The sequence below is a fragment of the Podarcis tiliguerta genome, assembly GCF_965153285.1.
Source record: "Podarcis tiliguerta genome assembly, chromosome: 1".
In the NCBI taxonomy this organism is placed as follows: Eukaryota; Metazoa; Chordata; class Lepidosauria; order Squamata; family Lacertidae; genus Podarcis; species Podarcis tiliguerta.
Genome location: NC_139534.1, coordinates 55,740,881 through 55,752,969, shown reverse-complemented (window position 1 = coordinate 55,752,969; position 12,089 = coordinate 55,740,881). Strand labels below are relative to the sequence as shown.

The following is a 12,089-nucleotide window of genomic DNA, read 5'->3' as shown; positions in this document are numbered from 1 at the left end:
TTAAGCCATATTGGTTTCCATAAACCTTCCTTCCAAGTAAGTATGTTTATGATTGTGACTTGGGGCTATGTGTGTGGGGGATGCCCTTCTATCCTGGAATAAATGACAGCCTGTGCCTACACAAATGTTCTCACCCTTGCTTGTTCAATGGAACTTAATCCTAAAATATCGTGCTTAGTTATAAAGCATTTATTGCTGGGCTGGAGAGCTTGCTGCCCTTCAAATGTTCCTGAACAACAACTCCCATCATCCCCCATATAAGTTGGGGCTGATCGGAGCTGGAGTCCAACAACATCTGGATAATGAAATTCAGATTGTTGCATGTGTCAACCATTTGTCTATAATGATACAGTAATAATATGTTCTGGTCTACTGCTTTCATGCAGTTTTGTACTTATCCCATGTTCACATCTACTTCTGTTCAGCATTTGTTTATGAAGTGATCATTCATCAGAAATCACTCCATTCTTACAGATGTTTCTCTAACCATAAGCCTGTAGGCCTTGCTCTTTATCTAGTTTCCCTTCCCTTCTGTATCTACCAGGAACAGGCAGAGGCGGAGTTAGCTGCTCCAGCACCCGGAATGGTGCACATGCTGTGCCCATGGGAGCGGGGCTAGCATCTCAGGGGTGGGGCTAGCTGCCCGTGGGGATGGGGCTCGTGTCCAGGGGTTGCCGCTACCAGCAAGTGTTCCTGGGGGACACCACCCGCAGTGATGTCAACCCTCCCCTCCCCCCCAGGGATGACACCCAGGGCAAGCCACATACAACCTCAGCCATTCTGGGCGGCTCCCAACAGAATATTAAACACGATAAAACATCAAACCTGTTTCCACGTCTGCCTATGAAACACATTATTAAGAACTGTCATTCTGTCAATCTGTACTTTCCTGCAGGGCAGGGACACACATCTACGTACATTACTTAGAATTGCTCAATATCTCTTTCTTGCTATGGGGAAGCAACATGATAAGGGAGGAGTCCCTTGTACCTACCTCTTTGTCACTGCTTGGTTCCTGGTTGTAGTGCTCACATCCCAAGAGCAACCAAGAGGCACATACTGCATCTGAGTAATAAGGATGGGACCTCTGCTGGGATTGGTGTTTCTGCTTCTCATCCAAGGACAATGCTGCCTGGACTGTAGTAAGTAGGAAAAGCCTGTCAACTGAATTTCACTCTCTTTAGGTCATAATGATACAGTGCTTTCAAATCTCATTTATTTTCAGGGATATTTTTTTTATGTCCTGGAATGGCAGAAATTTGCAGCTTCCCTATAACACTTCACATCAGCTTAAGTATTTCATTGGTCTCCCTCTTGTGTCTCTTCTTTTGTCTCCCTTTTAGTCCTTCTCTTTTTCTCTGCTTTGAACTGCTTCATCTCTCAAGTCAGCTTTTGTACTGGTCCAGCAGCAAATACCATGGGATATAAAAGATAAAAGAAGCTGTGTTGGCCCCTAAGAAAAATCCATATCAGCCAATCAAAATGTCACAAAATAGTTTGCAAGCTTTTGAGCTCTCCAGAACCCTGCACCATTTCTAAGGTCTTCCTTCCTTGCTGCCCCATCTTGTCATTCTGCTATCGGGATGGGGAACCTGCTGCTGTTAGACTTCAACTCCTATCATCCCTGACCATTGGCCATGCTGGATGGGGCTGATGGGAGCTGGAGTCCAACAACATCTAGAAAGCCACAGGCTCCCAATCCCTGCCCTATTGCAGATCACATGGCCTCAGGGTGAGGTCACATGGCCTCAGGGTGAGGGTGTATGATACTTCTTCGGGGAAACACGGGGTGGCACAACAGCAATATAAAATGGATGAGTTGCATTTTTGTATTTATTTGTTTTAAATATTCATACACAGCCCTTTTATCCAATTACTTCAGGGCAGTTTACAATAACAGCTTGTTAAACTCCATAGCACAATCATTCCTCTGTGCCTCTTATTCTTGGAAATATATACAGTGGTACCTCAGTTTTCGAACGTCTCCATTGATGAACATTTCAGTTTTCGAACACCATAAACCCAGAAGTAAATGCTTCGATTTTCGAACACGACTCAGAAATCGAACATGCCAAGCGGCTTCCACTGAGTGCAAGATCCTGAGGCCTAGCTGTCAGCTATTGAGTTTTTGGTTTTCAAAGGTTTCAGAACTCGAACGGTCTTCTGGAAAGGATTACATTCGAAAACCGATGTACAGTGGTACCTGTAATTTCTTCCAGAGGTCCGTTCTTAACCTGAAGCTGTTCTTAACCTGAGGTACCACTTTAGCTAATGGGGCCTCCCGCTGCCGCTGTGAGATTTCTGTTCTCATCCTGAAGCAAAGTTCTTAACCCAAGGTACTATTTCTGGGTTAGCAGAGTCTGTAACCTGAAGCATCTGCAACCCGAGGTACCCCTGTACCACTGTATATAGACAACATCACTTGTGCTTTTCACATTAGCATATTGCTGTTAGGTGAATAAAGCAAATGGTTCGGTGAAAGGGAAGCTCCTAAAATGAGAGCAGCACAAAAAAATGTCTGTAGAGGGATGAAGAGGAAGATTTCTTTGTTTTGAAATATGCTGGGTTGGGTTTTCCACATCCTTCTATGGACATAGTTGTGTTGCTCTTAATTAGTAGTATGCAGTCAGTCAGTGGCATGTGTGTTTTAGAAGTTATCCCTGGGGAAGATGGCATTAGTTCTGAGTTTTCAAAGAAAGCTACTCCTATAGAGGCTAGGATGATGGTTTCGAATTATCAGCTTCTTACTATGGTTAAATATCTGTTCTCCAGAACCCAATGCAGAACATGGGTTAAGAAACAGACCTCTCTCTCAGAATTGATAAAATTTGCTGACAATCGCTATGTATCTTGGGAGAGAGAACTCTGACTTGGTAAGGCTTTTTGTTTTGCTGCTTCCAGAGTTGCCAACTTTTTTTAAAAACACAACCTGATTCCTACTCCTGTAATTTTTACAGCAACTTAATCTGCAGACTTTAGCAAGGTGATGATAATGGCGACCTCTTTTCCATTCTTAGTTTTACATGTGGACTTGTGCAAACCAAGTTGCTGTTTAATAAGTAAAAGGAGGCCAGACTGGATTTTTTTCAGATCAGCTGGCAATCCTAGCTGCTACTATTTACAAGGAAGTAAAACGCAACATAATAGCTATTACTAAAGGTCATCACACAGCTTCTCTTGGCTTAGAGAGCATAATGTATCTTCCTGCTTGCTTTATTATTGTTATATTCACCCCAGCTCTCCACATGATGGAAAATTCCAGGAGTGCAGTGATTACCCAGGAGGGGTGCCAACACGAATAAAATATTGTGGGGGGCCAGGTAAGCCCCGCCCTGCATATTTGATCACATGACACAGTGCATGCACACCATTTGAATCAGAATGCCCATCAACTTTGTGGGAGCCCGGCCACCTCAAATATTTTATTGTGGGGTCTGAAGCCCCCAAGGCCCCTAGGAGTTGACTCCTGTGGTACCCAGGTTTGGTTCCCTTTGGAAGAAGGCCTCTGAAGGCTTTTTGATATTTTGTACTATTTGTGTATTTTAAAAAAATACCCAGGTTGACCATAGGCCATTGAGGTTCAGCATCCAATAGACAGCACCACAAATACTGATAGTTTATAGAGTCCAGATTCGGCCTACAAGGTACTTACAGATATTAACAGATACTTACAGATACTATTGATACTCCTTTGTCAGGTCCAAGTATTGTGTCAGGGCAAAACAAACTATCCAGACACAACCCAGACTGTCATTTTCTGGAGGTATCCAGGCCCATACCAGAAATTTAAAAATGCAAAGGCATGTATTGCATGCCTGTAATAATATTAATAGGTCATGATTGCATTCAAAGGAGAAATACAAAAGAAAAAAAGGGCACGGTATGGCGCAAAATAATTACAATTAATTTATTAAAGCTGAGGCAGAATCAGAGGTGAGTAAGGCAAGGATTAATGTCAATTTGCATTCCACATAGGACCAATGGACATACAGGTTTTGAAGATCTGCTCTTTCAAAGTGGCTTACAACTCAATTAAAATAATAATGAATTACAGATGAGGGTTAGGGGTGAATATGTAATGAGACTTTAGCTATATCATGATTCAGCACTAACTTATCCCATTGATTTAAAGGGAAATGAAGTTCAGCTCGACAGTCAGGGAAGCAGGGCCCAGAGTGAACTGTGGGTTGTCTTGTTTGCATCATTCCAAAGTATAGAGCTATGAAGGACTATACTATGGTCCATCCCTCCCATTTTCTCTTCAGGATAAGTATTGGGAGTGTGGGGAAAAGGCCCCTCATGTGATTATTGGTCCCCCATTAACTGTGAGTGAGGAATGGCTCCTCCTGGTGACTGCTCTACTGAATAAGATGATGCATTCAGCCACAGCCTATCACAAATCCACCACATGTGAATGTAATCTCATGACATGTTGATGGATCTTCACGGGGACTTTATTTAATTGCAAAAATGATTCAGAAATGTAAGGAACTGAACTTAAGACTAGAAAAAGGAGAAATAAAGACGCTGAAATTGACTTATTTGTACATCTCCAGTAACCACAGTCATTGTTTCAAAATTCTGTGCAATCCCTGATGTTTCCGGTTAAAGACTGCCAATACCTAGGCACAGGAAATGCCCCTGCCTGTTGCTCAGGAGAGCTGGTGCTGTTTACTGGAGTAAGCAGTCCAGAGCATTCCATACTAAGTGTTTAGCGTGGAATTGCCACGCTTGGATCACACACCTTTTACAGAGCATACACACAAATTATTTATCCAGCCACCCATCCTTCTTTCAGACTGCAAATGATCCATCTTAAAATAACACACAAAAAACTTAAGTGAACAGTAGCACCATCTCTACAGGTGAGCTTGCAGAACTACTCTGCTGCTTTTTTAAAGGTGCCTGTTTCTGCAGCCCTCTCCCAATTCTCCAACTAAGCATATGTTTGCCATTTCTTTCACTGTTGAGAGCTCCTAATATTTTATTCATCCCTAACTCACTCCACCTATCTCTACTCTGCAACTGCACTCCACAAATGGGGCCCTGCTGCAAGTACTGCATGCCTCAGAGGTGCACTTAGCTTGTACTAGAAAGTGGGCTTTTAGTGCTGCAGCTCCAGTCCTCTGGAATAAATTACCAGCCTTGTGTCATGCTGATTAGGTATCTACTGAAGGCATTTTTTAATATATATATTTTACTTAACAAAGCTTTCACTGAAAGGTGACCCAGGCATTTATGGAATATTAATTGTGTATCTGCAGAAATGTATTTATTGGTTTTTAAAATAATCTGTGGATATGGTTCTTCTTGCTTTTAGAGCTTGTGTTTTATTCTACTTTTGTCCGCTTGGATCATTTCGTGCTGTGAAGTGGTTTATAAATTTGTTTTAAAGATTAACAAGTAAATAAAGAAATCATGGAATTTGGCCCAGGAGACAATTTTGCAGGACAGTATTTCCTTCCTAACAAACAGAAGGCTGAGAAGGTTCTGTGGGAGAGATGCCAGTGGGCTTAGCCACTTCCCAGATGTCATGCCCAATGCTGAATGCAGGCAGCACTACCTGGTCTCTGTAAGGAGCGTGTCACACTTCACAAACAAATGATCTTTCCCCATGAATGGTGATTAACCTTCACTTTCACTGGTATCACCTTGTAAAAGTCACAGAGATAAACAAATTAAATAATACCAGAGATGAGGTGGCAATTGAAAAGCAAAAGGTTGGGAGGGAGGGAACCGGAGCTACAGTTGCAGGTTATATAAAGGAAGCCCAAACAGGCTTTTGACCTGCGCCAATTTCTGGTGTTCTTGGAAACGTCAAAGAAAGACAGACTCACTCCAATCGAAAATGTCCCTCTTGGCTGTTGTCCTTTTGTGCATGTTCTGCACAGTGACCAGTGAGGCTTGCGGTGAGTATTAAAAAGCTTAGGGTGCTTCTAGAGGGAAGTACTGCCAATGGGTCGTTGAGGTTTCACAAGCAGGTTGTTGGAGACAAGGTCTTCAGAAACCAAATGGATTTCCTACTGGGAAGGGTAAATCTGGACTAAATGGTGTGTGTGTGTGACATGGGTGGGCTAGCATTTTACGATAACAATGTTGCATGGATGCTGCAGAAAACCTTGAATCAATGAGGAGCACTTGTCCCATGATATATACCTGTCTGTAGGCACCCTTAGTTACCACAGAGCCCCATTCAATGTGGGTAGGATTTAAAAGGTGCTTCCACAATAATTATAGTGCTGATAGAAGTGGCAGAAGTCATTCCTGCATTCTTTTAGATGTATCTCAAAAACACTGGGGACGCGGGTGGTGCTGTGGATAAAACCTCAGTGCCTAGGACTTGCTGATCGTATGGTCGGCGGTTCGAATCCCCACGGCGGGGTGAGCTCCCGTCATTCGGTCCCAGCTCCTGCCCACCTAGCAGTTTGAAAGCACCCTTAAGTGCAAGTAGATAAATAGGTACCGCTTTATAGCGGGAAGGTAAACGGTGTTTCCGTGTGCTGCGCTGGTGCTGGCTCGCCAGAGCAGCTTCGTCACGCTGGCCACGTGACCCAGAAGTGTCTTTGGACGGCGCCGGCTCACGGCCTCTTTAGCGAGATGAGCGCACAACCCTAGAGTCAGACGCGACTGGCACATACGGGCAGGCGTACCTTTACAAAAACACTAGTGTTCAATCTACTAGGGAACATGATTTATTTTCATTAGCCAGTTTATTAGCATGCTCCTGATGTTTTTACTGAAGCTATTATAGTAGTATTGTACTTTTATATTTTCCATGAGATTGCAGTTTATAAATGTTTAAATAACATTTAAAAAAATAAAATGTGTGTTGTCATAAGTTGAATTGCAGTCCTATTGAAAAATTAGGTAAGTGCTCTGGGGACAGTTGTTGCTTCTTGATGAACATCTGCTTTTCTCGGTTCCAGCTGTCCCCAGTGCTCAGCAGTGGCTGGTTACAGGTCTCCAGACTCAGCTAGAAAATGGCGTGAAGCAGCAGAGTTCACCCAGTCCAAGCGTCGTGATGGCTTTGAACCTGGCTGGGGCTCGAGATTCCACAGCAACAAAGCAGTTGATCCAGGATATCAAGGACATAAAAGGTAGGGTGTCGAGAATGAGAGGTCTCAGCTTCCCCTAGTTGTCCAACTGGAGCACTAGAGGTTTGTGAACCAAGCCATGTTTGTTTGGAGACACATTATCTGTCTTTCCCCATCTCTTTCTGCAGAGATGACCTCTGGCAAAGTGGCGCTTTATGTCCTATCTCTCCAATCATCCTGTGTGGATCCGAAGGATGTCCCCACAGCAGGGGGACATGTCAACGTGGTCAGTGCCTTGGAAGAAAAAACCAATGAAGAGATCAAACATTACTGTAAGAAGACAAATGCCTGCTGAACTCCTCCCATCCTTCCAATGTTAGGCTGTGTCCTCTCCCAGCTCTTGCATGGATGGTGGCTCTCAGCTGACTGAGTTTGAGATGCCCGAATCCTTCAGGAATGTCTCCCTGATATGCTACCAATAAAATGCCCTTGGATGTGCTCCCAAGACACTGGCTACTTACAACAACCTAGTGCAGTGGCTCCCAATTGGTGGTCCACAGATGCCAGGGGGGGTCCGTGTAACCCACCCAGGGGTCCATGGCACCATTCACAGAACAACAACTACCATAGAGGTATCAACATTTTCAAAAGCAGGGGGTCCATGGCTTGGCTTTTGGAAAACAGGGGGCCCACTGTACTTAGCTAATTGGAAACCACTGACCTAGTGTGACTGAAGCTAGCACCCATCTTTGCCATTTGAGGATAGCCACATCCCTAGACATTATAAGGACCCCAAAGAGCATTGGGCTGAGCATGGCAGCCTGCTGTGGTCAGGAAGCAGCTGCAATGGATAATACACAGCTATGTTTGTTGCAGATGACACTGGAACCCCCAAGACTACCAACTATCAACTGGCTCTAGATATCCTGGCCCTGTGTGTGGAAAAGAGTCCGGATGCCAAAAATGCTGCTGCCACCCTCATTAAGATCGTAAAAGGCTGCCAGAGCAAGGGCTGCTTCGACGTAGGTAAGATTACCACACTTGTACATATATTTTTTAAAAAGTAATTTTCAGTTTTACGTTTATTCTGCCCTTTCTCCAAGACGTTTAGTCAGGGCAGTGTACACACTTATCCTTGCAATAAGTAAGCCACAGTGGGGTGAGATGGTGACTTGCCCAAGGTCACACATGGGGAGTTTCATGGCTTAGTGGGGTTTGAGAGTCAGGGACTCCTAGTGTAAAATCCTGCCGTGCGGTGCAATTTGACCTGCTTCCTCCCAGCACCTGCTTTTCAGCAGCCTTCATGCTCAACAGCTGCAGGGCTGACCTCCTTCACCTTGCCTAGTGTCCCTTCCGTGGGTCATCCTTTGCTGAGCAGGACATCAGAAAGAGAGATTTGCCCTGGTGCTCCCTATAGTCTCAGTAGGCAGGGCTATTTGTCTAGAAAAAAGAGGTGACGGAACTCGCCGTGAACACCTACTTCGTTCTCTTAGAATGGCAATGGTGCCCACCTGAGAGGTGCCAGGACTGAGTTCTGGCAAGTTCCTGTTGAATAAAAGCTCTGTCGGTAGGCAATGATGACGTGTGATTTGCAGATACTGCCGCCATGGTGGCTTTGGCACTGACTTGTGTGCATGACGGAATGAGCAAGGGGAGCAAGATGGAGGGAGCCATTATTGAGACGCTACATGTGATCACAGCACAAATCCTTGACTCACAACAGGAGAGTGGCATCATTGGAAACATCTATAGCACTGGGCTGGCAATGCAGGTATGTCTCTTGCCATGTATCAGAAGATGAAGCAAGGAGTGTGTGTGTGTCCCATTGCCTTCTCTCCACTGCAAGCTCCTCTCTCTGGCTTGCTTTCCAGGCACTCAGTGTTACCACTGAGTTCTACCCTGCTGGGGCATGGAAATGCACCAAGACCATCGACGAAGTGCTGAGGAAGATGTATGAGGGAGCCTTTACTATTCCTGAGGCAGGTTCTCAAATCCTGCCTTCTCTAGTGGGCAAAACATACTTGGATGTTGCGACTCTGAATTGCTTCTCAGGTAAGGCTGCACCTCGCTGAGTGTTGACCTGAGCCAATGCAAGAGCAGCATACAAATTCCTAAAAGTCTTGAACTGCACCTTTACATGCTGCTATGAAAAAAGCCAAGTAGGGTTGTCAGCTTTTTTTCCTGACAGATCTCCTGCACCTCTAACAGCTGCATGGCAAATCTAGTTTCCCTATCATCACTAAACTTCCTTGATAGAAAAACTTGATCTGTATCTGTCGAGCAATGAATAAAGGCACTGTGAGAAGTGAAGTTACAGGGAACCAGGCAGAGGGCCTTCTTGGTAGTGGTGTCTGCCCTGGTGGAATGCCCTCCCATCATTGTCTTCTAAAAGTCAAATAGGCAACCCTGTTCAGGGAGCTTTTTTTAATGTTTGATGTTTTATTGTGTTTTTAATATTCTGTTGGGAGCTGCCCAGAGTGGCTGGGGCAACCCAGTCAGATAGGCGGCATATAAATAATAAAATTACTTTTACTACTACACAATAAGTATGTTAAATATGCAAATGTTGGAAGTGGCATGCACGCCCCTTCTGCACCTGTTTGCTTGAATGCATGTGCAGAGCTTATGACAAGAAAGAGCACCAATAGCGCAGTGGTAAAAGCTTCAGCTCGTTTTCCCAACAAGGCTTAGATCATGTCATGGGCTCCCCACTAGCTCTGGGACTACAGGACTGGCTTTAGGTATTAAGGGCATCATGAGGTATCTGCTTTCTCCTGTCTGTTTGCACAGATCCTAACATTACAGTGCACTACACTGTAATCAATCAGCTAATAGGACCCTATTTCAACTACTCCATAACAGTGAAGGTGCCCAAGGGCTCCATACTGCTTGCTGCCTTGGAAGCTGCTCAGCGTGTTAATCCCACTATATTCAGGTAAAGAAGGGAGGCCTGGCACGGGTGTGTGAACGAGTGTGTCAACTCTAACATTTCATGGGGGCGGTGAAACCCAGGATGCAAAATTGTGAAAATTTATTCTTTAAAAATAAGCTAATACCATGATTTGAGGGACACTGAATATCATTTTTAAACACTAGATTTTGGTGAATTGTTTCCCACATTTCTGAAACTTTTGGGACACTTCCCTTTTTTCTTCCCTTAAAAATTTATTTCGGAAATTTATTCCCCCTTAAATGATAGATTTCCCCTTTTAACTTACAGCTTTCAAACAGAATCAACTTCCTGGGGGCCCATGGTTATTTCTATCCATGGTGTCAATGGCAGCACCGATGACAAGACCTACTGGCAGTTCTTGAGTGGCGACAAACCCCTTGACCAAGGTGGAGTGTCTGATGAAGAAATCTTTTGACTCTAAAGAAATACAAAATGGCCGTTTGAGGTCACAAGGGAGCATGTTCTCCAGATAACTTCTGCAATTAATGGCAGTATTTCCTCTATTATGTTTGAATTGTTAGTAGGACAGAGAGCAAAACCAGCAGCATGGCTATACCTGTTTTGTTCATATATACAATTAAAGTGGCAAGGAGCAAGGTGGACCATTAATATTCAAATCTCACCTATTAATAAATGGTGAGACACAAGACAAGATCAAGGGAGTTGCCTTGGCAGTGACTGGAGTCCATGGGTACAGGCTAAAGAAGGAGGTTAGGGAGACAGATGCTTTAGTGAGGTTACCAGCTCAAAAGCTGGCGTTGCTCAGGAGCTGGATTTGAATGATATCCGAGATAACTTTTATTATTATTTATTTCATTTATAAATTGCTTCCCATGAGACACTGTGAAGTGATTTACAAAATCATAACATGTTATGTGTGATGTAAAAAGAGATAAAATTGATAACAGATATAAAAAATAATTACTAGAAAGTTTAATATAACAACAGTACATACAAATAACAATACAATTCAGATCTGGAACAGATACCAACTTGTATAAAGAGATTAGAAGACTTGATTAAAGAGGACATCTGATATCCAATGGGAGTCAAAGTCAGATATGAATACTAAGCTGAGGCTTGAGGTACAGTAGCAAGGCAAAAAGGATATGACATAGAGAAGGCTGTGAAGCAGAACTGGGATAATAAATTTATTTATGTAGTTCACCTTTCATGTGCTCTCCCCGCAGTGGTAGGCTCTCTGTTTTTCATCTTCAGCTGATGGTACACATCCAGCATAAAACAAGCATGTGCTAGCTACAATGTTGAAGGCAGTAGTCAACAAATGTATCTGATGGGAAACTGACTCCTATGCCTGCAGATTCCTGCATTTCAGGGGGTTGGGCTAGATGACCCTTGGGGTCCCTTCCAATTCTATGGTTTTATGAAAAAGCTGTATTTCCAAGCTGTAGAGCACTACTTACTTTTCAACATCACCGCTTTGTGTCTCCAGGTGTTGGCAGCTACAAACCCACGGACAATGAACATATTGTGGCCAAATTCAGTACATACTGAGCAACCAGCTGCCAATAGGAAGAACTACTTCAAATAAATATTTACCAAAGTATAGTTCCTGCTCCAGGTTAAAGAGATGTGTCAGCTTATTTGAAGGTGCAACATTCAGCCATGCTGCATGCTACATAAGAAAATATGCACTATCTTGTAGTTCTGACAAGTTATAAATAAAGCAGTTGGATTCCTGTGTATCATACTGTGCATATTTCAGATTGTTCTACACCTTGGTATCAATTTCAGTTAAGCACTGATTTCATTTATATTCACAAAGTAAGAATGCTCTATGCCAGACAAAAATAGGAGTAAATATGATTTCTATCTTTTGCTTCCTTCTATATTGGATCACTTCTAACAAAATAGTATGCAGATATGGAAAAACTACTCTACCTGCCAATTTTTAACCAATAGATAGGCACCAAAATCAATGAAGAAAAGCTAGCATGGAATGCTTCTGTTAGAGTATGAAACACTTTTCTATTCAAAATACAAAAAAGTTGAATAACAACAAAGATACAACCAACAAGAGAAATACATCATAACTCTGAAGCAGCTGTGATATGAAAACTAATGAGCTAACCACACTAAGG

General features: G+C 43.3%; 1 protein-coding gene across 2 annotated transcripts; it reads left to right on the top strand.

The window, feature by feature from the left end:
* Positions 1-1,016: 1,016 nt before the first annotated feature.
* CBLIF (cobalamin binding intrinsic factor) lies at positions 1,017-11,693 on the top strand. Of its 2 annotated transcripts, none has more exons than XM_083441999.1 (9): positions 1,017-1,142; positions 6,927-7,097; positions 7,223-7,366; positions 7,911-8,060; positions 8,630-8,805; positions 8,906-9,086; positions 9,825-9,969; positions 10,255-10,373; positions 11,441-11,693. In XM_083441999.1, exons 1-9 carry the CDS (start codon positions 1,079-1,081, stop codon positions 11,500-11,502), a joined length of 1,212 nt encoding a protein of 403 aa, XP_083298125.1. In that variant the 5' UTR covers positions 1,017-1,078; the 3' UTR covers positions 11,503-11,693. The 2 variants fall into 2 exon arrangements, with proteins under 2 accessions (XP_083298125.1, XP_083298126.1); XM_083442000.1 differs by lacking the exon at positions 1,017-1,142 and adding an exon at positions 5,755-5,909.
* The last annotated feature ends 396 nt before the right edge of the window (positions 11,694-12,089 follow it).